Raw genomic sequence first — 21,494 nt, forward strand, 5'->3', positions numbered from 1 at the left:
ACGCAGTTTAAACCGAAGATGGAGGACATAAAACAGGAATGAAGGCAGAGATGGAGGTTAAAATCAAAACCCTTTCAGAGGGCAGGATTTTGAGACGGGGTAGGGGTGGAGACCTTGTCCTCGTTCTCCGTCCACTACCATCCCTACCAACCTATGATTTCTACTGTTTTTCAATAAAAGCAACACTGGTCCTCTTACATGGCCACACCAAACAAATACAACCATAGCAACTTTCACCCTCACAAGAAGAAAAAATAAAACACGGCATTTGGTTCAAAGCAGAAACAAAAACAATCCTCAAAAACACCATCATCTTAATAATGCTTGGCAACTAATCAAATGCCCACTTGTGTGAACAAAACCAAATTCATCATCACCAAAAGAGAGGAGAGAAAAAAAAACGTCATGAAAAATCCATTAATTAAGACGATATGTAATGTAATCATCTCATTGTTCTTTGTTCTCTACATGTTCTCCCACTTGTGTCAACAAAACCAAATTCATCATCACCAAAAGAAAGGAGAAAAAAAAAACGTCATGAAGAATCCATTAATTAAGACGATAAGTAATGTAATCCTCTCATTGTTCCTTATTCTCTACATGTTCTCCCACTTGTACCAGAACAGGGATCCCATCATTTGAAATAGGATGGATTTCATCATACATTCAGTCTTAACCATCCAATTAACAGCGCTGAATGGCTATTATTGAATGTATCATGGAACCCATCCTATTTAAAATGATGGGATCCGTTTACCTTGCATGTGTGAAAAAAAAAACAAATTCGTCATCAACAAAGTAGAGAAAAGCAGGACATTAACATGCATGTATCTCTCATTCTTCCTTGTTCTCTACAACATGTAAAACGTGTATCAACACTTGTTTACAAGAATCCATAAGTCAAGACCCAAAAATTTAGATTAGTTTTCAACAACAGGAATCAAAAAGGCAAAGGAAGGAAAGGAAAGAAATAGAACAGTTGAAAAGAAATAATGTAAAGAGAGAGAGAGAGATGGGTATCGATCAAACTGCTAGGATTTTTCCTGAGTGAGAGAGGACGCGTTGGCGGAGGAGGTCTTGTGGTTGTGCATCCACACCTTGAAGACCCTCCTACTGATGCCGGTCTCTCTGCAGAAGGCCTGGATGGCGGCCTCCTCGGCCTTCTGCATGCGCCACCCGATCTTCTCGGCAAACTCAGCCATCCTCTCCTTCTGCTCCGCCGAGAACTTGGTCCGGAACCTCTTCCGGCTGGCCTCCCTCGTCTCCGAGAGCGAGCAGCGGCGACGGAAGTCCAGGTCGTCGTCGCGGCTCTCGGACACTACCTTCCGGTGAAAGTTCCGGTGGCAACCGCAGGCGGCGCACCGGAGGCTGCAATTGTCGGGCGAGTCCGCTGGGACCTCCATGAACTCGCCGCACCCGTCGGTGGCGTAGCTGCCGAGGCTGGCCGCGTGGTTCTTCAGGCACTCCCTATACACTGTCCTCGCCCAGCCACCCAGCCTCGATCTCGACTCCCCCATCTCCTCTACCTCCATGCAACAAAAAAACCACCACCAAGGGAGAGAAAAGCAACAAGAAGAAGAAAAGAAATTAACTAGATTGGTAGTTTTGTATGCTACGCAAATGTCAAATTTACCAAGCTCTGTCAGCAATCTCTCTCTCTCTCTCTCTTGTATGCTTCAAATATACCAAGCTCTCTCAACAAACACTATGGTGCTCTCTCTCTCTCTCTCGTATTTTTTTTTACGACGAGGAACCCTCGCAGAAGCGATGAAAACCCCGGGCAAACTCTCTCAAACAAACACCATTGGTGCTCTCTCTCTCTCTCTAGAGACTGTAGATAGAGAGAGAAAGGGGTAGTATTCAAGATTTTGTTACGCATTTTGGATAGGGAAGGGAAATAAGAAAAGAGAAAAGATGTAAAGAAACATTCCTGCGTCATCATGTGGTGGTGAATGGGGGGGGGGGGGGAGAAAACGTGAGCTGTATGGGTTTTCTCAATTATTTTACTTTGGAAAACGGGAAAGCCATACTCGGCTTATCCTTTGTCAAATGACACTAGTGCCACCTCCACCTCTCTCAAGGGTGGAACGGTGCTGGATTTACGCTTTCTCTCGCCCCGGCCCCCGTCCTGATCTCCGCCTTGCTCCGTCCTCAATTCTTCTTTTTTAAGGATGGCAATGGACCGAGGAGATACGGGGCCCCGTCCTGCCTCGCCCCGTTTGAACCTGGGATGGAGGACATGAAATAAGGATGGAGGAAGGAATGAATGTTTGGATTTTAAAACGGATCTGGAGTGAAGACCTTGTCCCTGGTTCCACAGTCTACCGCTATCCTTATTCTCTCTTGCTTTGAGATGAGTTTTCATGGCCATTCAAAAAAGGAGCATGATTCAACCATCATTTCAGCTATGTTATTATGCGCATATCCCATAAAGAAGCAACTAGTTGTCTTGTTTCCTTTGTGTGGTTATTATTGAGATTGTGTGAATCTATGAATCTAAACATGAGCGTAAACAACATTACTTGCGTTTAACTAGCGGGAGCCTCTATCAATAATTCGGTGCAATGGTTCTTGCTTAATTATGGGTTTAATTGACATAGTTGAGTCGTTTATTAATAAAGGAATACACTAAGTTTACGTGATAACCTCATACTGAGCACGCTTAGATTACGTGATAACCTATTGAGCAGGGATCCAGGGAGCGGCAAATGATGGTTGTCCAAAATAGATAATCTGATAGAAAACGTGCATTCAATGAATGATGGTGTTATAGACAAATACTTGGAGACGATCCAATAGATAATTTGCAAAGAAATACTTTCAGTTCTTTGGTGCCCTCTAGTGTCGGTATAATGCACAATATATAAATGTTAACAACACTGATTTTTTTTTCTTCAACCCATTTAATAATTTAAAATGAGAAAATGAGAAGGAGATTAAATAATATAGTCTGCTTAGTCAACTAATCATCATTCAATAAAACCACCATGAACCAAACAAATTCTACTTACTCAAGCCAGCAGTGTTGGAGTGTGGTTTTCATCCATTGATAGAAATCAAAATTTGACATCAACCTTCAAACCAATTAACATGACGTGGTTCTTACCCTCGAGTAGGGTGTCCGGATCCAGGTGGAACCAGACCTGGCCCCGATTTTTTGGTATGGTATCGGGACCGGATCCAGGTCTAATCAGAACCACTATAAGAGAAACCATATCCTGACCGGTAAGAACTACATGAAACAGATCACCGGGGTCATATTTGGTAAAATATTATTTTTTATCATTTCTAAATTGAAAATTTGTGGGTCTTAATCGATGGGGTTAGGCCGGGATCTGGTATAAAATTTCACAACTATACCCGGATCCATGTATTAATCAGACCTTTGGGTCCGGACCCGAGTCTTAATCGGGTCTTCTTATTTATCATCATACCCGGACCTATAGGGTTTGGTACGGGTCAGTCTAGGTAAACCCGACCCGTTGACACTCCTACCCTTGAGGGCAACCTAATCAAGGATTTAGGACATACTCTAGGGCACGTTCTAGTGGCCCCAGAGATCCTACAGGCAAACTGCACTCAACAGATCCGGGATTTCAAATTCTCAGCTCTAAGATCCTAAAATTGCCTTAAATTCATCGGATTATGATATATGAGAAAAATTCAAGGTGATTCAAATGCACCATAAAAAATTTGCATATTATTTTGGTCATAATGGCAAAATAGTGCTCGTAAAGGAGCCCAACTAGCCGAGCTTGAGGTGTTTGGCTCATCCTTGTGGTGAGCCTAACCAAGCTGAGCTCAAGCTCACAACCAAGTCTAACTAAAGAAACCACCGAGGTGGTATCCGATGTGGTAAGCGGGGTCCTGTGTCATGCTGAAGGCCAAGGATCGAATCCCTCAGACACATGGGGCGGCTGTTGTTCTGGTAGGGGGTCCGCTTAACCCCAGCTTGCCTTTCAAACAAAAAGAACTAAAGAAATGAGCACAAGTTGGGTTGTCTTAAAAAAAAAAAGGAATTACATTGCCACAAATGATAGAATTTGAACTCTAGACCTTTTTTATTTTGAGCAGCTTTATTTTTTTTTTTTAAATACACTGTTTTAAAGCTAGAATCAATAATTTTATTATGAATGAAATTGTCTTATTTTTAGTATAAAGCTAAAAGCAGCAAAACATCAATTCTAAACCATTGCTTGCAAACTACACGCGAACCTTGTGATATAAAATATATTTGAGATACATTGATTATTTCTTATCCATCTAATTCCACTACAACAAAGCAGTAGATTAGCGATGACTACATTCCGTCGCGAATCCGTCGCTAACATGGTTAGCGACGGGTTAGCGACAACGAGGCGACAATATGCTTACGTCGCGAATATTTCGACGCTAACTGGCGACGGAATAATGTCGTCGCCAGGTCCGTCGCTAATTGCGATGGAATAACGAGCGCTATATTCCGTCGCCAATCCGCCGGTACTAAACGGCGACCACAGCTTGGCGACGGATTTGCTTCCGTCGCTATGCCGTCGCTAGATTAATATGAATAGCGACGGATGGTTCTGTCGCTAATCCGTCGCAAACACGAAAAAAAATTAAAAAAAAAATTATTTGAAAATTAAATACCGAGAACTGTACAATTTCTATTTCCTGTACAGTTTATATTTCCTGTAAATAAAAAACAAACCACACAAAAAAATTCATATAACAAGAATCTACAACAATTAATCGTTCCACCTTAAAATTAAGAAGTTTAATTATTTACAATTCAACAATTACAATTAGGAAAAATAAAAAAAATAGAACTTCTTCAACACAGTCCTCTAATCATCGCCAAGATTTTGTGCGTCTTCTTGTTCATTGTCTTTATCTCTCCCTTCAGCTCCACTACGCTGATTATCGCTAGCAGCCTACACAAGAAAAGAACAGTCAGTATTGATAAACAAAATATAATGAAATAAATTACACACTATATGTGATCTAAGGCAATAAAAAAACTCTATATGTGATTCTATCATGCTCATATGTGCTCTAAGGCAGACAAAAAGTTATATATATATATATATATATATATATATATATATATATATATATATATATATATATATATATATATATATATATATATGTGATTCTATCATGCTCATATGTGTTCTAAGGCAGTCAAAAAATTGAATATGTGATTATAGCATGTTCATATGTGTTCTAAGGTATCTAGAAAAACTCTATATGTGATTCTACCATGCTCAGATGTGCTTTAAGGCAGGCAAAAAACTATATATGTGATTCAATCATGCTCGTATGTGTGCTAAGGTAGTAAAAAAATTGAATATGTGAATATAGCATGCTCATATGTGCTCTAAGGCAGGCAAAGCAAAAAAATTTATATGTGATTCTATCATAAATGATATATAACATGTTCATATGTGTTCTAAGGCAGTAAAAAAACTCTATATGTTATTATAGCATGCTCATATGTGTGCTAAGGCAGTCAAAAAACTGAATATGTGATTATAATATGCTCATATGTGTTCTTAGGCAGTCAAAAAACTAAATATGTGATTATAGCATGCTCATATGTGTTCTAATGCAGTCAAAAAAACTTTATATGTGATTCTATCATGCTCATATGTGTTCTTAGGCAGGCAAAAAAACTTTATATGTGATTATAGCATGCTCATATGTGCTCTAATGCAATAAAAAAAATCTATATGTTATTATAGCATGCTCATATGTGCTCTAAGGCAGTAAAAAAACTGAATATGTGATTATAACATGCTCATATGTGTTCTTAGGCAGGCAAAAAACTAAATATGTAATTATAATATGCTCATATGTGTTCTTAGGCAGTCAAAAAAACTTTGTATGTGATTCTATCATGCTCATATGTGCTCTAAGGCAGACAAAAAGTTATATATATATATATATATATATATATATATATATATATATATATATATGTGATTCTATCATGCTCATATGTGTGCTAAGGCAGTCAAAAAATTGAATATGTGATTATAGCATGTTCATATGTGTTCTAAGGCATCTAGAAAAACTCTATATGTGATTCTACCATGCTCAGATGTGCTTTAAGGCAGGCAAAAAACTATATATGTGATTCGATCATGCTCGTATGTGTGCTAAGGCAGTAAAAAAATTGAATATGTGAATATAGCATGCTCATATGTGCTCTAAGGCAGGCAAAGCAAAAAATTTTATATGTGATTCTATCATAAATGATATATAACATGTTCATATGTGTTCTAAGGAAGTAAAAAAACTCTATATGTTATTATAGCATGCTCATATGTGTGTTAAGGCAGTCAAAAAACTGAATATGTGATTATAATATGCTCATATGTGTTCTTAGGCAGTCAAAAAACTAAATATGTGATTATAGCATGCTCATATGTGTTTTAATGCAGTCAAAAAAACTTTATATGTGATTCTATCATGCTCATATATGTTCTTAGGCAGGCAAAAAAACTTTATATGTGATTATAGCATGCTCATATGTGCTCTAATGCAATAAAAAAACTCTATATGTTATTATAGCATGCTCATATGTGCTCTAAGGCAGTCAAAAAACTGAATATGTGATTATAACATGCTCATATGTGTTTTTAGGCTGGCAAAAAACTGAATATGTGATTCGAGCATGCTCATATGTGTTCTAATGCAGTCAAAAAAACTTTGTATGTGATTCTATCGTGCTCATATGTGCTCTAAGGCAGACAAAAAGTTTTCTATATATATATATATATATATATATATATATATATATATATATATATATATATATATATATATATATATATATATATATATATATATATGCGATTCTATCATGCTCATATGTGTGCTAAGGCAGTCAAAAAATTGAATATGTGATTATAGCATGTTCATATGTGTTCTAAGGCATCTAGAAAAACTTTATATGTGATTCTACCATGCTCAGATGTGCTTTAAGGCAGGCAAAAAATCTATATATGTGATTCGATCATGCTCGTATGTGTGCTAAGGCAGTCAAAAAATTGAATATGTGAATATAGCATGCTCATATAGTCTCTAAGGCAGGCAAAGCAAAAAAATTTATATGTGATTCTATCATAAATGATATATAACATGTTCATATGTGCTCTAATGCAATAAAAAAACTCTATATGTTATTATAGCATGCTCATATGTGCTCTAAGGCAGTCAAAAAACTGAATATGTGATTATAACATGCTCATATGTGTTCTTATGCAGTCAAAAAACTGAATATGTGATTCGATTATGCTCATATGTGTTCTAAGGCAGACAAAAAACTGAATATGTGATTATACCTGAGAGGGACCTGGAATCGAAGATCACCTGTCCTGAACAGCGGCCTTGATCTCATTTCGTAGAAAGGGGGCGACGGTGTATTGGAAGTAGTTATTCAGTGATTCATTAATGATCTCGCGTACATCATCACCGGAAAGAATAGTCGGCTGCTTGGAGCTTATGTCGGCGCAAGAAGTCGGTGAGCCGTAACTGGAAGAACCAATAACTGGTGAAGTGTTCATATTACTCCCAAACCCGAACACGCGACCTTTTTTTGGTTCACCTGCTGCAGTCACCCATGCTGTAGGATCAAATGATGGATGCTGAGTAGCGTCTTCGCCATATCGCTCTACCATCTGTTGCTCATATGCCTCCTACAAAATAATGTTTAAAGTATTCATTAATAATTAATGATAACATTATGATAACTTGCATATATATTGCAATGATTATTAATAGAATTAATACATACCGTTGTCGTTCTCGCCTTCTCTGATACGAAAACTCCCGTGGTCTTCCGTTTATGTGTTTCTACAAACACATCCTTATATGGTACACTGCATCCTTTTTCTGCTTCCTGCGAAGTTAAATGACAAAAGATTTAGTACACAAGTTTGCAACAATACTTATAAAATTAATATTATATATTGATGAGTTACCATTTTCTTTAGGTGGCTCCCAAATGTCTTAGATCCACCTGTGTGTAGATGGGCTTCGGACATCTTCGATCGATTTTGTGCAGCCTTCGCAGAGCGATTTCTAAATGCATCTCCCGCCCACTTATCGCACATTTCATCCCAGTAATCTCTCCTGATAGTAATAGGACCATGGCCTTTCCACAGTAATGGATCATCTACTACGCCAGATGCTTTTTTGCTGCAGTTTTCATAATGTGCAGCATGTCTGCAAATCGATTGGCAGCCACCTTCTGCCACACCTTCCTTGCATCATTTTCTTCCACCATAGTTGCGAAGTGATTCGAAGCCTATAAATATTTTCAGAAAGTTAGTAGACATTGCTTAAATAAATTAAATATGAAACACATTAACTATGAGGAACAACTGTATACCATGAATGAGGACCACAATCTATCTAACACCTTCTTTGGGTACTCTTTCCATTGAGCAACTGGTCCTGGTAGATGTTGAAGAAGTGAATTCCTAATCTCCCGTACTACTTCTTGTGGCTCAAACCTCGTGTTGCACATGAATTGTTACACAGTAAATATCAATATAAAATATTTAAAAGATATGCAATAATTGAAAACAAAATACTTACGGTCGATTATCGATATACACTATTCGAATGAGTCTTCTTGTGCCAGCCTGAGAAGACTCTATTTCCTGTGTTGGCTGTTGACTTGTGCGATCAACTAGTGTAGGTGGGTCGTGTACAGGCGCAACATCATCTGTAAAAAAATACATTAGAAATTCTCAGAATGCGCAATTGAACTAATCAAGCATCCAATTAGTTATATGATATACCTATCATAGGAGCCCGTGAAGATGAAGGCTGAGCCTGGCTACTACTGGATGAGCGACCACTATAACCTCCACGAACCATATTCTAACAAATAACATATGTCATACAATACATTCAAATAATTCACATCAAGTATTACAATGCATTTAAGTCATTCACATCAAGCATTGCAATGCATTCAAATAATTCAAATCATTCACATCAAGTATTGCACTAATTCAAATCATTCGTTAATTGCATAAATTATAATAAATTCAGATAATTGAAATCATTCATATCAAGTATTACAATGCATTCGAATCATTCATATCAAGTATTAATATACATTCAAATAAAATTTTTAATCATTCACACCAAGTATTGCAATACAACTCACATCAAGTATTACAATGCATTTAAATAGAGGTTTGTAGTATAAGATTTTGCTCACTAGCTTGAGAATTCTTTCTCGTCACTAGTTTGACTTTCTTCTTCTTCTTCTTCTTCATTGTTTGCCCATCCACTTGGTACATCATTTGGATCACATTCCTTTATGAATGTTTCATCGGCCAATGGAGATATGACATGCATATCATGCGCAACATCGTGACCATAAGCGAAGTCATAGACATCATCTGATTGATAGTAATCACTGTCTTCAGCTAACTCATCTTCTTGTAACTGATCATACTCGGGGTATAGTTTGGATTTCACCTTGCAAACTGCCCACCATTCATTTCTATCTGACTTTTTTATACTCGGATATGAAGTATAATAAACTTGTTGAGCTTGCGAGGCTAATATGAATGGTTCATATGTTCCAAACCTGGATTTATGATTCACCTCCACAATGCCTGAAGCTTTGTCGAGTCTTGTTGCAGTTGGATCAAACCAATGACACTTGAATATCGTAACCCTGTTATTCATGCCTAAGTAAGTCAACTTCATTATTTCCTCTATAACACCGTAGTAATCATGTTCATTTTCACCGTAGCTGCTACCCTTGACGCACACGCCACTATTTATCGTTGATTTGTTTATATCGTAGTCTTTTGTATGGAATCGATAACCATTTACGATATACCCGTTGTAGCATTGCACAACTTTGGTCGGACCATTTTCTAAATCACATATTCCTTGATCTTTAACATCACCATGGCGAACCTACGCACAGACATAAACAATTATTGTGATCACGATCAATTAAGTAACTTAGTGTTGTTTATAAGTACAAAATTTATGTTAGCTTATTTACCAACTGTTTCAACCACTCCACAAACTTAGTTTCACGTTCTTTTTGTACTTCTGCATCAGTGAGATGTGAAACTTCGCTTTGCAACTCCAGATCAAATCGTCTGCAAACCACAAATACTTATATTACCGAGCCATGTATCCACATATAGAACATAAAAGGATTTATAATTGAGTTGCATATACATATACTTACTCGATGTTTGGGTCGATCGCTGAGCAATTAAAAAGAATATAGATGTGTGTTGCATCTTGCTCTCGATCTGTCAATAGCCTTGATCGGCAACTACCAAATGCATGCCCAAGTGGTTGAAATATCGACAGTTTGTCAGCTACAGTTACTTGTTCTCCATCATCGTTACGGGGCGGGCATGTGTAACGTGTTGGAATATGAGGTTCGAAGTACATAGATGAGAAATTTGAAATCTCTTCTAAAGTGTATGCCTCACTGTAAACACCCCAAATTTTCCTCCTCATTCAGTATTCATCGATTTCATGTGTCATTGCTTATCATTGCATGAATTCAGCATATCATTGCATGTCATTGCATAGCATTGCATCTCATTTTCGAGATCCAGCACTCCTATTTCAAAACATTCAATCCAGATTTGAATTTTAAAGCTTTTATTCCAAAATCAATTTCAAAACCTGGGTTTTTATTCAATACTCTGTCATTTTCCAACCCTAGGACTTTATATTTCGAAATATTTTCTCAAGGAAACAATCTGGATTCATTTCAAATTCAAATTTTAATCGATTTCAATTCACAGATGAGAACCATTGAGGTGGTGTCGCTTCTGAATTCCTCTATTCATCAAATTTCTCAAAATTTTGAAAGTTTCAGTCCGATCAGGACTCTGTCTCAGAGACCTGATCCGGTCAGGAGTCTGTTTTGAAGTCTATTTTACTTCCATTTTTAATCTTTTTCGTTTGTTTTCGAAATTTAGGTCATTTTACAGAGTCCAGTTAGTTCAGGATTCTATTTTAGAGTTCGGTCGAGTTGAGAGTCTAACCCTGACTGTGTTTTCTGACTTATTTCATCATTTCTTGATAAAATCTTTTGAAAATTCTTTCATTTGGCTTTTAAAATCTAAAATCTCAGAGTCCTAAGGGTTCAAGACTCTAACCCGGAGTTCCAGTTCGCTTGAGACCCTATTTTCAAAGATCTTGAATTTCAAATGTCAATTTTAACCCTTTTTTAAAGCCATTTTCAGTGTTTATTTCAAAAATGTTCAAAATTCGATGTGGGCCCACTCAGTTGGCACCATATGCAGAGGAATTCTAACTCAGTTAGGACCTTATGCCATTTCAAAAATCCTAATTTTAAGTTTACTTTTGAAAATCTTTTGAAAACTCCTTCAATTTCAAGTTTTAAAATCACTTTTTGAAAAACTCAAGTAGGGCCCACTCGGGGTGGCGCCATATTCGAGTAAGTCAGGGCTAGACTAGGGTTAGTTGATGTCTTGGTTAGTGTTAGAGGTTTAGAAGAGTCAAAACCATTTTGAAAACTCATTTTGAAAATTAGTTTTTAAAACTAGTGTTTTTAAATGTTTTTAAAGGTGTTTTAAAAACCCAAATGTGAAAGATGCCAAGTGGCGTCACATTTGGGGGTTTTCTAGGTTTAGTTAGGGGCTAATTAGGGATTAATTAGAGTCCCACCTAGGTTAGAAAACCACAAAAAATTGTTGCCTTTAGTGGATTTATTAGAAAGAGTCCTAAAAAATGAAAAACCTCTTAATTAACCCTAATTAAGTGATTTTTTGCAAAACTATAAAAAGGGACCTAAGGGGGGCCAAAAGGAGGGCTCTTTTCTCTCAAATTTTCGTGGCCTCTCTCTCCTCTCCAGAACCTCCACCTTCCTCCATTGCAGCTGCAAGCACCAAGGTAATATTTTTAATATTTTTTAGTTTTATTTAATACTTTTTCATGTTTTAAATCAATTTTAGCCATGGGTACCATCATCTTCATGGATTAAACCATGGATTCAACCTCAAGAACCATCAAGAATCAGCAAGAACAATCCAAGAAGGTGATCTAACCCTGTTTTGGGTTATTTACAGAGATTTTAATCCATTAGAATAAATTTTAATATGATTCTTTACATTATTAACCAATAAAATATATGATTTACCCTTTTTAATGGGTTAAATCTATGTTTTAAAGGTGATATCAAATTCCATCCATTAATTCCCTGTTTTTATTTTATTTTCATGGTTTATTCATGTTTGTTTTACGTTCTATAGCATAGAAATAAGTTTTATTTACTGTTTTATGGTTTATTTTATTTATTTACATTAGTTAATGCATGGTTTTTCAAGTTTCTTAAATTTCTGTGTGTTTTAGGTTTAGAACAGTAAAGATAATGTTATTTCGGATTGAAGTACTCATTGTTTATTTCTGATTTTTTTATATGTGATGCATGCATGAGTTATTGAGTTGCTCTAGAAAAATCAGAGGTTTTGGATCTCGGGAACCCTGTCAAAAAAACCAGACATCAAATCGGGTTGTTAAAGCTTTAAAATCGTGGTTAAAATCAAGAAGGTAACTTGCTGTTATGATATTTCTCTCATCTTATATCCGATTTTAGATCTGTAAAGTGCTATGGATTCACAATAAGTAGATCTGTCTTCTGTAAAATTTTCGGATTTTTTGATCATTGTTTAGTATTTTTACGCTTTTAGAGAATCTGTTTTTAAATTTAAAGCTCGTTAGGGTTTACCAAAACCCTAATCAGACTTGTGTTAGTCATAAATCCCAAACCACAGATCCGATTTTAGATATGTAAAAAGTGAGTATTGTTATTTTTATGTCTACTGTTCACCACTAGAATTTCAGAAATTTTTGTTTAGGATTGCTATTTATTCCTGTATTTTCAATATGGAATAGCTGTTTTAATCCCTGTTAAGAGTGATATATTTTAGCTCAGATTGCCGTAAGATTTTCTCCCTAACCGGAGATGCTTTTTCCGATCTGTAAATTGGGAAATCTCTGTTTTTTTTTCTAGTTAGTCTCTGTAAAATTTCATAAATTTCCATGGAGATTTGACCCCTGGTTCAGGTCTTGGAGTGAGACTGGTTGATGAATTAGGTCAAAAATAGCATATTTTTAGGGTTTAATGCATTTTTCAGATTAATTTAATGTCAAAAAATTATTTTTATAATTCCAATTCGACATTATGGTTATAACAAGTGCAGGTACCAATTTTTATGGATTTTGGAATCCATTTGATGGCTGAATTAAGCAAATTACAAAACCGGGTTCCTGAAAGATCCAAAACACTGCTAAAATCACAGTTTTTGAGATATTATTGGATTTTCGTGCATAAGCATATGTTTTTAGGGTTTAATCATGTTCATAATCATATTAGGATGCTTTAGGTTTAATTTGATGCTCATTTGATTTCATTTAGTGCATAAAACCTAAGTTTTTACCAAAAATCTATTTCTTAAAACCCTGATTTCAAGGCCATAGTCTTGCTATCGGGGGCAATTTGGTCATTTGACCTAAATTTCGAAATCCCTAACCCTAATTTCATATTTTTAATCATGTCATAGCATATTTGGTTTAAGTTTATTCTATTCAAATTTCAAAACTTGCATTTTATCAAAATATCTTTCTAAAAACCCTAATTTCAAGGCCATAGTCTTGTTATTAGGGTATTTTGGTCATTTTGACCCCAATTTCGAAATTCCATATCTTCTTTTTCATATTTATTCAATTTTATTTCATACTTTATCATTTTTATTTAAGGGAATCAAGGAAGAGGCTTATATCTAGCAAAATCCAACAATTTCCTGATATTGTTGGATAAATCTAGAAAAGCCAACATATATTCATTAACCAAGTTTTCTAGTTTTGCAGGTGCATTGAAGACTTTATTTTTCATGTATTTAATTTTCAATAGTGATGTAATTTGTAATTAAACTTTGGAATAAGAATTTACATTTCCTGCATAGATTAGGTTGCATTGCATATAGTTTATTTTTATCATGTTAATGTGTGATGGATGATGATTCATGCATATTTTTACAAATTCACCATGGTCTACACGAATGGCACATGCACCAGCTTCTATGAAGTTTATAAACTTGGTGGAATTTGTATTTATGGCCATAGTCAGAATATGAATGATACTTAGATTTATGATCTTCACATTAGCCACATTCAGCCTACACTCTTAGGCTAACTTCAAAATGCACTGCATTTCTCAAAAATACAAAAAGTATTTCTCAATTCCTCAAATCCATATTCATTCATTTCATGCATTTGTCAACTCCAATTCAAAATCCAAGTCAAGAAAATTGAATTTCTCAAAATCTCCCAAGTCTTATAGCAAAATCGATTTTCCCAAAGACATTTAATTTCAAAGGATATTTCAAGTATTTCCCAAGTTCCAAATTCAAATTTTCTAAGTTAAAATTTCAATTTCCAAGTTTGAATTCAGAGAAACCAAGTCTCTCAGAATCGATTTTCACTAAATGTCAAGGATTTCTCAAAATCGATTTTTATTTCTCTCAGAAGTATATTTCAAATCCCAATTCACGATTTCTCATGTGATATCATTTTCAAGATTTACATTTTCTGAATATTTCAATCATTCAAAGCAAACATCATGTTTTCAAATGTGCATTTTCTGAAAATTCATAGCACATGCCTGATTCTATGTGCATTTAGAAATTAGAATATGATTTAGACAAGTTGAATAGAGTAGAGCATAAGATTGATCCTTGGTTCAATTACCCCTGTTAAAGGTGGCAGGAACAGTTGAACCTCGTACCGACAGGCGAGTCCCATTCTTCGGAATTTTCCCGCATTTTAAAAAACGGAGGCGAGTTATTTTCAAAAACTTTTTCAAAGGTCAGTTTGATTTGCAAAAGTTAAAATTTTGCGATGATAACAGGTTTGGCGACCGAGATGGGACTTGTCTTTGCCTGATCAATCTAATGCTCTACTTAGTTCAAATTGTCAAAATCGATTTCCATGGAATGTCAGCTTTGCTTTATGATATCATGTGAACCTAGGAGCCTAGACTTGAACCCAACTGACATGGAATGCATATAGACTAGGTATGGTTTGGTAGGACCATATTGAGGAGAATTATTCATGCTCACATAGACTTAGGTCTAATACAACACTCCTCAATCTAGGCTTGATTGAAAACAATGTTTGCTCCTTCAAAATTTTCAAAATCTCTATCTCTTTAGGTTTTAGAGCCTTCTGATTTGATTGCATGTGCTCATGTTTTCAAAAACCACCCCACCTATATTGTCCCGGTCTTCACGTTGCTGGGCTCTCTTCCAGAACCATAGTTCGGGACAGAGCCTCACAACTAGGCCACCTATTTGGGTGAAAACCCCCCTGCCACGTACCAAGGGCCATAGTCCAACGTATATCGGCAGGTGCTCAAGGATGTTGGAAAACTTGAACCTAGAACCGAAGAAATTGATTTTATGCCACGTACATCGAGCCTTGGCTTGAGTATATAGGCATAACTGGATTGGATACAGTTGATCTGAACCTTAGAGTTAGGATTAAGGTCCTACAGCCATTTCAAAATTTGTGCATCTAGAGTCAACTTTTAGGGAATGCTGTATGCGCATACTTGTTTGTGCAGAATGTGATTGAATATGTTATAGTCATATTTTCTAAAAATACTGGACGATTTTTCAATTCCCCAGTCCATGTCCATGTACTGTCCATGTTTTAAATCCTGGACGATTTTCAAAACACTTCATTTTATAAAGTACTTCCTTATATTTCATTAAACCCTGGACGATTTTTCATAAAATTCCTCTATTTTCTTCAAAACTCCAGGTGATTTCCCATCTTTCCTGTCTTCTGAATCTCGAATTTCCTGCTTTATTTTTATCCTGCCTGCATTTTTCTCAAATTTTATTCCAATTTCCATGTCTTCCAAGTCCGATGGCATCCAGTCAACTTGATTCAGTCTTCCCTGAGGGTCACATCTCCTACGAGGTGCGACAAAGTCTTCCCGAACATTGAGTCCTCAGCACCGGATCTTTCTTTCCCCGGTGGTATTATTCATGGTTCAAGAACTTCTCTCGTATGTTTCCGGACCATCTGGACGAGTGTGGATTGGAACTGGCGTCCGCAGTGGGAAAGCAGACAGTCAACGGCAACTTGATCCATGCACTAGCAGAGCGGTGGAATCCGAGCACTTCTACCTTCTGGTTCCCGTGGGGCGAGATGACAGTACTGATGGATGAATTTTCAGAGATTATGGGATTGCCCGAGCCAGCCGGTCAGCCTGGAGATCCATTGAAGAAACAGTTCCTGATTAATGTTAAGGGTCTGGACCCTAAGGATGCATTAGCTTGCATGACAGGACGCAAGTCTTGGCCATTGATTGAAGAAGATGGAAATGAATATGTGGATCTGCTCGAAATCTACAGACAGCATGGGGCATTTGTGGAAGTCAGTTCGTTGTCTAGGACAGCTCAAGAGAGAATTCAGCACGCGATGGTTCTGTGCACGGTGGGATTAGCTTTCTTTCCCGACGGACGGAATTACATGGATATCAAAATAGTTCAGCTTATGAGGAGATGGGGAAGTCGACAGACCACGCCTCTCAATAGCCATGGCCGCACTCGCTTTTCTATACCGAGGGTTGACTCGTTTCGCACTCGGAGAATCGATTCTAGTCGAAGGGTGCACCTATGCCTTGCAGTCTTGGTTCCTCCGGCATGTGCCAGTCCGAGCCAGTTCATTCAGATACAATGGAGAGAAGCTTCTTCCAGTTGCGCGATACCGGTTCTTGATCGACAACCTTCAGGAGGAAGAAGTCGTATGGGACTACTTTGATCGTCAGGAATCACCTCCCAGATACACTTATACTTATGGCAAGCAATTCAGACTACTTTGCCCGTTCTTCTGCGCATACTATCATCCCGAGCGGTGTGTCAGGCAGTTCTCTCAGAGGCAGAAGCGCATAGAGATTCGTCCACTAGCGGGGGTTCTGCCAGAATTCGATCTCACATCAGATCAGTGGTCTGGAGCATACCATTCTGCCAGACATGGCTGGGATTCTTTTGTCAGTCTTACTATTTTTCCTAGTCCTCGTGTATCTTCTGATTATCTGGAGTGGTGGAAAATTGTTTGTCCCGCTCCCCTCTGTCAAGTGTATTATTGATAAAATCATGTTTTTTTTCCTCTCTATAAAAATTCCTTTATTGGTTTGACGACCTCGCCTAGGTAACAAGGCATATTTTCAGTTGTTTATCTTGCAAAGAATAGCAACGCAATTGTCGTAATCCCAGCGACGACTCAATCCCTAGTAATGGGATATTATTTCAATTGTCTACCAAAATTCTCAACAAATATTTTCCTCCAAACCAAATTTCCTTCAGAAACCTAACCATCAGTTCTGCCCTGCAGAGACCATCAACAACATCCAAGAGAACATTTGCGATACCTGATGGTTGATACAAGATCCAGAAAAAAAGCCGCATCAGTTGAAGGCGTCGCGTACTCAGTCGCTTCAGAAGAGGAAATGGACTCACCCCGTAGTCAGGGTCAGCAAGCAGAGGATGACGTGGATCCCCAGATGTACGTCATGTTTAAGAAAATGATGACCAAGATGCTGGCAGAGCAAGCTGAAGCCAGTGCTGAACAGACTCAGATCAAACAGAAAGATAAGGGTCATGCCGTCAAGAATGTGAAGATCAGTAAAAAGGCAGAATCGTCATGAGGAGATGTCTGATGAGTCAGAATCAGCAGATGATACTGACAAAGAGTATGAAAACAAGCAAGAATTCAAAAGGTCGACTCAGGGTCAGGGGTCGGCCTACAAATCCAAGAATCAGTCTGTTGACGACCCTACGCAGTCACAACTCAAAGATGTGATGAAAATAGTTAAGGATCTTCAAACTCGTGACAAGGGCAAAAGAGTCTTTACAAGTGAAGACTTCTATGATGGACTGGATGGGGATGATGATCTTGATAATCTTCCCAAGAAATTTATCAAGTTTGATGGTTCGGGTGACCCAAAAGCACATCTCGCCCTATTCTTCGCAGAATGTTCCAGGTTCAAGAGGAACAATCGTGCCTTATTTCTCTGCTTCCCTCGCAGCTTGGAGGGTATTGCGGCAAAGTGGTATGCAGAGCATATCAACCCGATAGAGCTGAAAGAGTTCGATAAAGTGGTCAATTTATTTATTGAGCGCTTTCTATTCAATGCTGAAGCACTCCCGACTCTCAGTCATCTTTGCGGCCTCAAGCAGAAAGAAAGCGAGAAGGCCCGAGATTTTATCCACCGATGGAGGTCAGCTTGCAATAAGATGAGAGACCCGATATCAGAAGGGCATGCATTGTCACTAATCTTGAATAATTTTTCACAACCCTTGAAAGGTCTCATTTCCACGGCACCGTCAAAAACCTTCATCGAACTGACAGAACGAGCTGAGTGGCTCGAGCTAAGCATGGAAAATGGAGTTTATGAAGGCTTCATCTTTATACAAGGTAACAATCAGAGTGAGCAGAAGAAGAAGGCTCACTTCACTCTTTCTGTCAATGATAGCAAAAGCAACAAGAAAAATCATGATCACTATTCAGAGAGATCCAAGGGCCAAAAAGGAAAGTTCTCCAACAATGATAGGCCTCTTCAATCTAGTCCTCAGCATAAAGAGAAAGATCAAGAAAAGCCAAAGCGCAAGGATTGGAGTACGGATCGAAAGTTCACCCCTCTGGACCAAACACTAGAGAGTGTTCTGGAAGACATGCTTGCAAAAGATATGATCCGTTTACCTAAAGCAGCTGATCCCGCAACAATCATGGGTAGATTCAAAGAAAGATTTTGCAAATTTCATCGGGCAGTAGGGCATGACACTGAGAATTGTTTCGTCCTGAAAAATATCATTCAAGATTGCATCGACAAGAATATCCTTATTGAAGATGAGGAAAATACCAGTCGACCATCCTGAGCAAGTTTTCTAAAAATTGATAATGTCGAGACTATGTCACTTTCATCATTTTGTCATTTTGAAGCAACAATGTAGTCTCAGTTCTTCTATCAATTTGTTATTTCCTTCTTCAATGCATTAATAAATTTGTCAATCTTCCTTATGGCCTGGCGTCATCTTTTATATTCTTCATTTGCAAATGTTTAAATGTCTTCTTATAAGGGGTAACCTTTTTCAAAGTGCCTCTCTGATCAACCAAGAAGCTCATTGTCAGTTTTACCTCGTTATCCTCAGAGAATTCTCATCAAATATCAATTACTTATCCTTTCTTATTCCCCCATTACACTGAGGCATTACTTTGGAAATTGTCTTCAAAACATCCTGTATGCAGGCAGGATCAAACAAATCTCTCATTTTGCACGCATGTGCACCCATTTATATCATTTTACATACATTTGCATTCATTTGCATTTGCAGGCATTCATTCGCATTCATCTGCATTTGCATCAAGCTTCCTCGCTCAGGAGAAGGGGTTAATCCTGAAAACAGGCTTTGAAAAGCTAACTATGATGGTCCATTCAAATCATGAACCAAGAATTTTTATTTTCCAAATTCAAAACCCATAAGTTGAACACTTCCTTCTTAAATTGTGATCCTTAGGTTAAATCCCTATGGAATTGATAGTTCGTAGGTCGAACCCCTGCAGAGTCAATGTGATTTGTAGGTTGAACGCCTGTCAAACCAATACGGCTCATAGGTTGAACCCCTTTCGAACCAATCTCGTTCTCAAAAATTTCGATCTGTAGGTTGAAGTCCTCCTGATCCAATATTCTTTACAGTCCTTAGGTCGAACTCCTTTTGGATTGGTATTTTTTAGATATATGATTTGTAGGTTGAAATCCTCCTGATCCACGTTCTTAGGCTGAATCCCTATTGAACCCATGTTGTTCCCAGTGAACCAATGTCGTTCTTAGGCTGAATTCCTACAGAACCCATGTCGTTCCCAGTAAACCAATGTCGTTCTCAATTGAACCAATGTCGTTCTTAGGCTGAATTCCTACAGAACCCATGTCGTTCCCAGTGAACCAATGTCGTTCTCAATTGAACCAATGTCGTTCTTAGGCTGAATCCCTATTGAACCCATGTTGTTCCCAGTGAACCAATGTTGTTCCCAGTGAACCAATGTCGTTCTTAGGCTGAATTCCTACAGAACCCATGTCGTTCCCAGTGAACCAATGTCGTTCTCAATTGAACCAATGTCGTTCTTAGGCTGAATCCCTACAGAACCCATGTCGTTCCCAGTGAACCAATGTCATTCTTAGGCTGAATTCCTACAGAACCCATGTCGTTCCCAGTGAACCAATGTCGTTCTCAATTGAATCAATGTCGTTCTTAGGCTGAATCCCTACAGAACCCATGTCGTTCCCAGTGAACCAATGTCGTTCTCAATTGAACCAATGTCGTTCTTAGGCTGAATACCTATCGAACTCATGTTGTTCCCAGTGAACCAATGTCATTCTCAATTGAACCAATGTCATTCATAGGATGAATCCCTACAGAACCCATGTCGCTTCCAGTAGACCAAATCACAATTTTGATCTCCAGGTCATCCAATATCCTATTTCCAATTTCTGAGTCTCTCCTTTGGGGAAAGGAGAGGAGAATCTAGCCACGGATGTGTCATTTAGATCTCAAGTGATTTCTTTCACCAAGGATTTCAGAAATATTTTGCCAATTTGTCATGAAAAATAGTTGTTGATCTCAAAATCTTTACTGCATAAAATTGTACCTCAGAATACCTTTAGTATTACTTCCGAAAGGACAAAGTTTTTGTGAAAAAAGATTCAAAATTCAAAATCTTGCTATTGGCCAACCAAAAGGATGAAGAATAAATCCGCGATATGGCCAGCAAAGAAAATTCAATGTTGTTGCAAAGCCATGAGTGATTGATATTGATCGCAGTCAATGGCACATTTTTAAAGACCATTCTTGAAAAATAAAACAGTCGAAATATCCTGGGTGATACAGAAAAATCCATACCATCTCTACATCTCCTCCATCACCTAAGTTGCAATTAAATATCTGCAAAAGGGATCTCTCAACTGTCGTCAAGATGAAGGTGAATTAGACGAGTCGACCCCCGGGGCCAAAGAAGATTTGGATCATCTCCAAGATGACGGAGTTTGTGACGGATCCTTCTAGGGAAAGTTCAGATCACCGTCGAGATGAAGGCGAGTGTGATGAGCCTACTGACAAACCCTAAAAGATATTTAATTTCTCCTATCATCAAGAGATTCCCAACCAATGAGCCAATAACCGTCAATATAATCCCTGAGAGAGAAGAAGGATCAGAACATCTCTGAGATGAAGGAGTTTGTGACGTACCCTTCCAAAAAAAATAAAAGAGAGAAAAGCCAGGACATCTCCAAAATGAAGGATGATGTAATTCCCAAAAAATCCAAGAGAGCTCCAATTCTGTCAAAAAAAGAGTGCAGAAAGATCATCATGAGAAAAGAATCCCAGGATATCAGACTGCCGAATCTATCAAGAATC

The 21,494-nt window shown here is 37.7% G+C and overlaps 1 protein-coding gene across 1 annotated transcript; it reads right to left on the reverse strand.

Annotated features, from left to right (window-relative positions):
* Positions 1 to 816: 816 nt before the first annotated feature.
* Positions 817 to 1,517, reverse strand: LOC149846601 (zinc-finger homeodomain protein 8-like). Its single transcript, XM_089991801.1, has one exon. It carries the CDS (start codon positions 1,515 to 1,517, stop codon positions 1,032 to 1,034), a length of 486 nt encoding a protein of 161 aa, XP_089847927.1. The 3' UTR covers positions 817 to 1,031.
* Positions 1,518 to 21,494: the final 19,977 nt, after the last annotated feature.

This window comes from Nuphar pumila, chromosome 2, assembly GCF_984573655.1.
Source record: "Nuphar pumila chromosome 2, dmNupPumi1.hap1.1, whole genome shotgun sequence".
Classification (NCBI taxonomy): domain Eukaryota; kingdom Viridiplantae; phylum Streptophyta; class Magnoliopsida; order Nymphaeales; family Nymphaeaceae; genus Nuphar; species Nuphar pumila.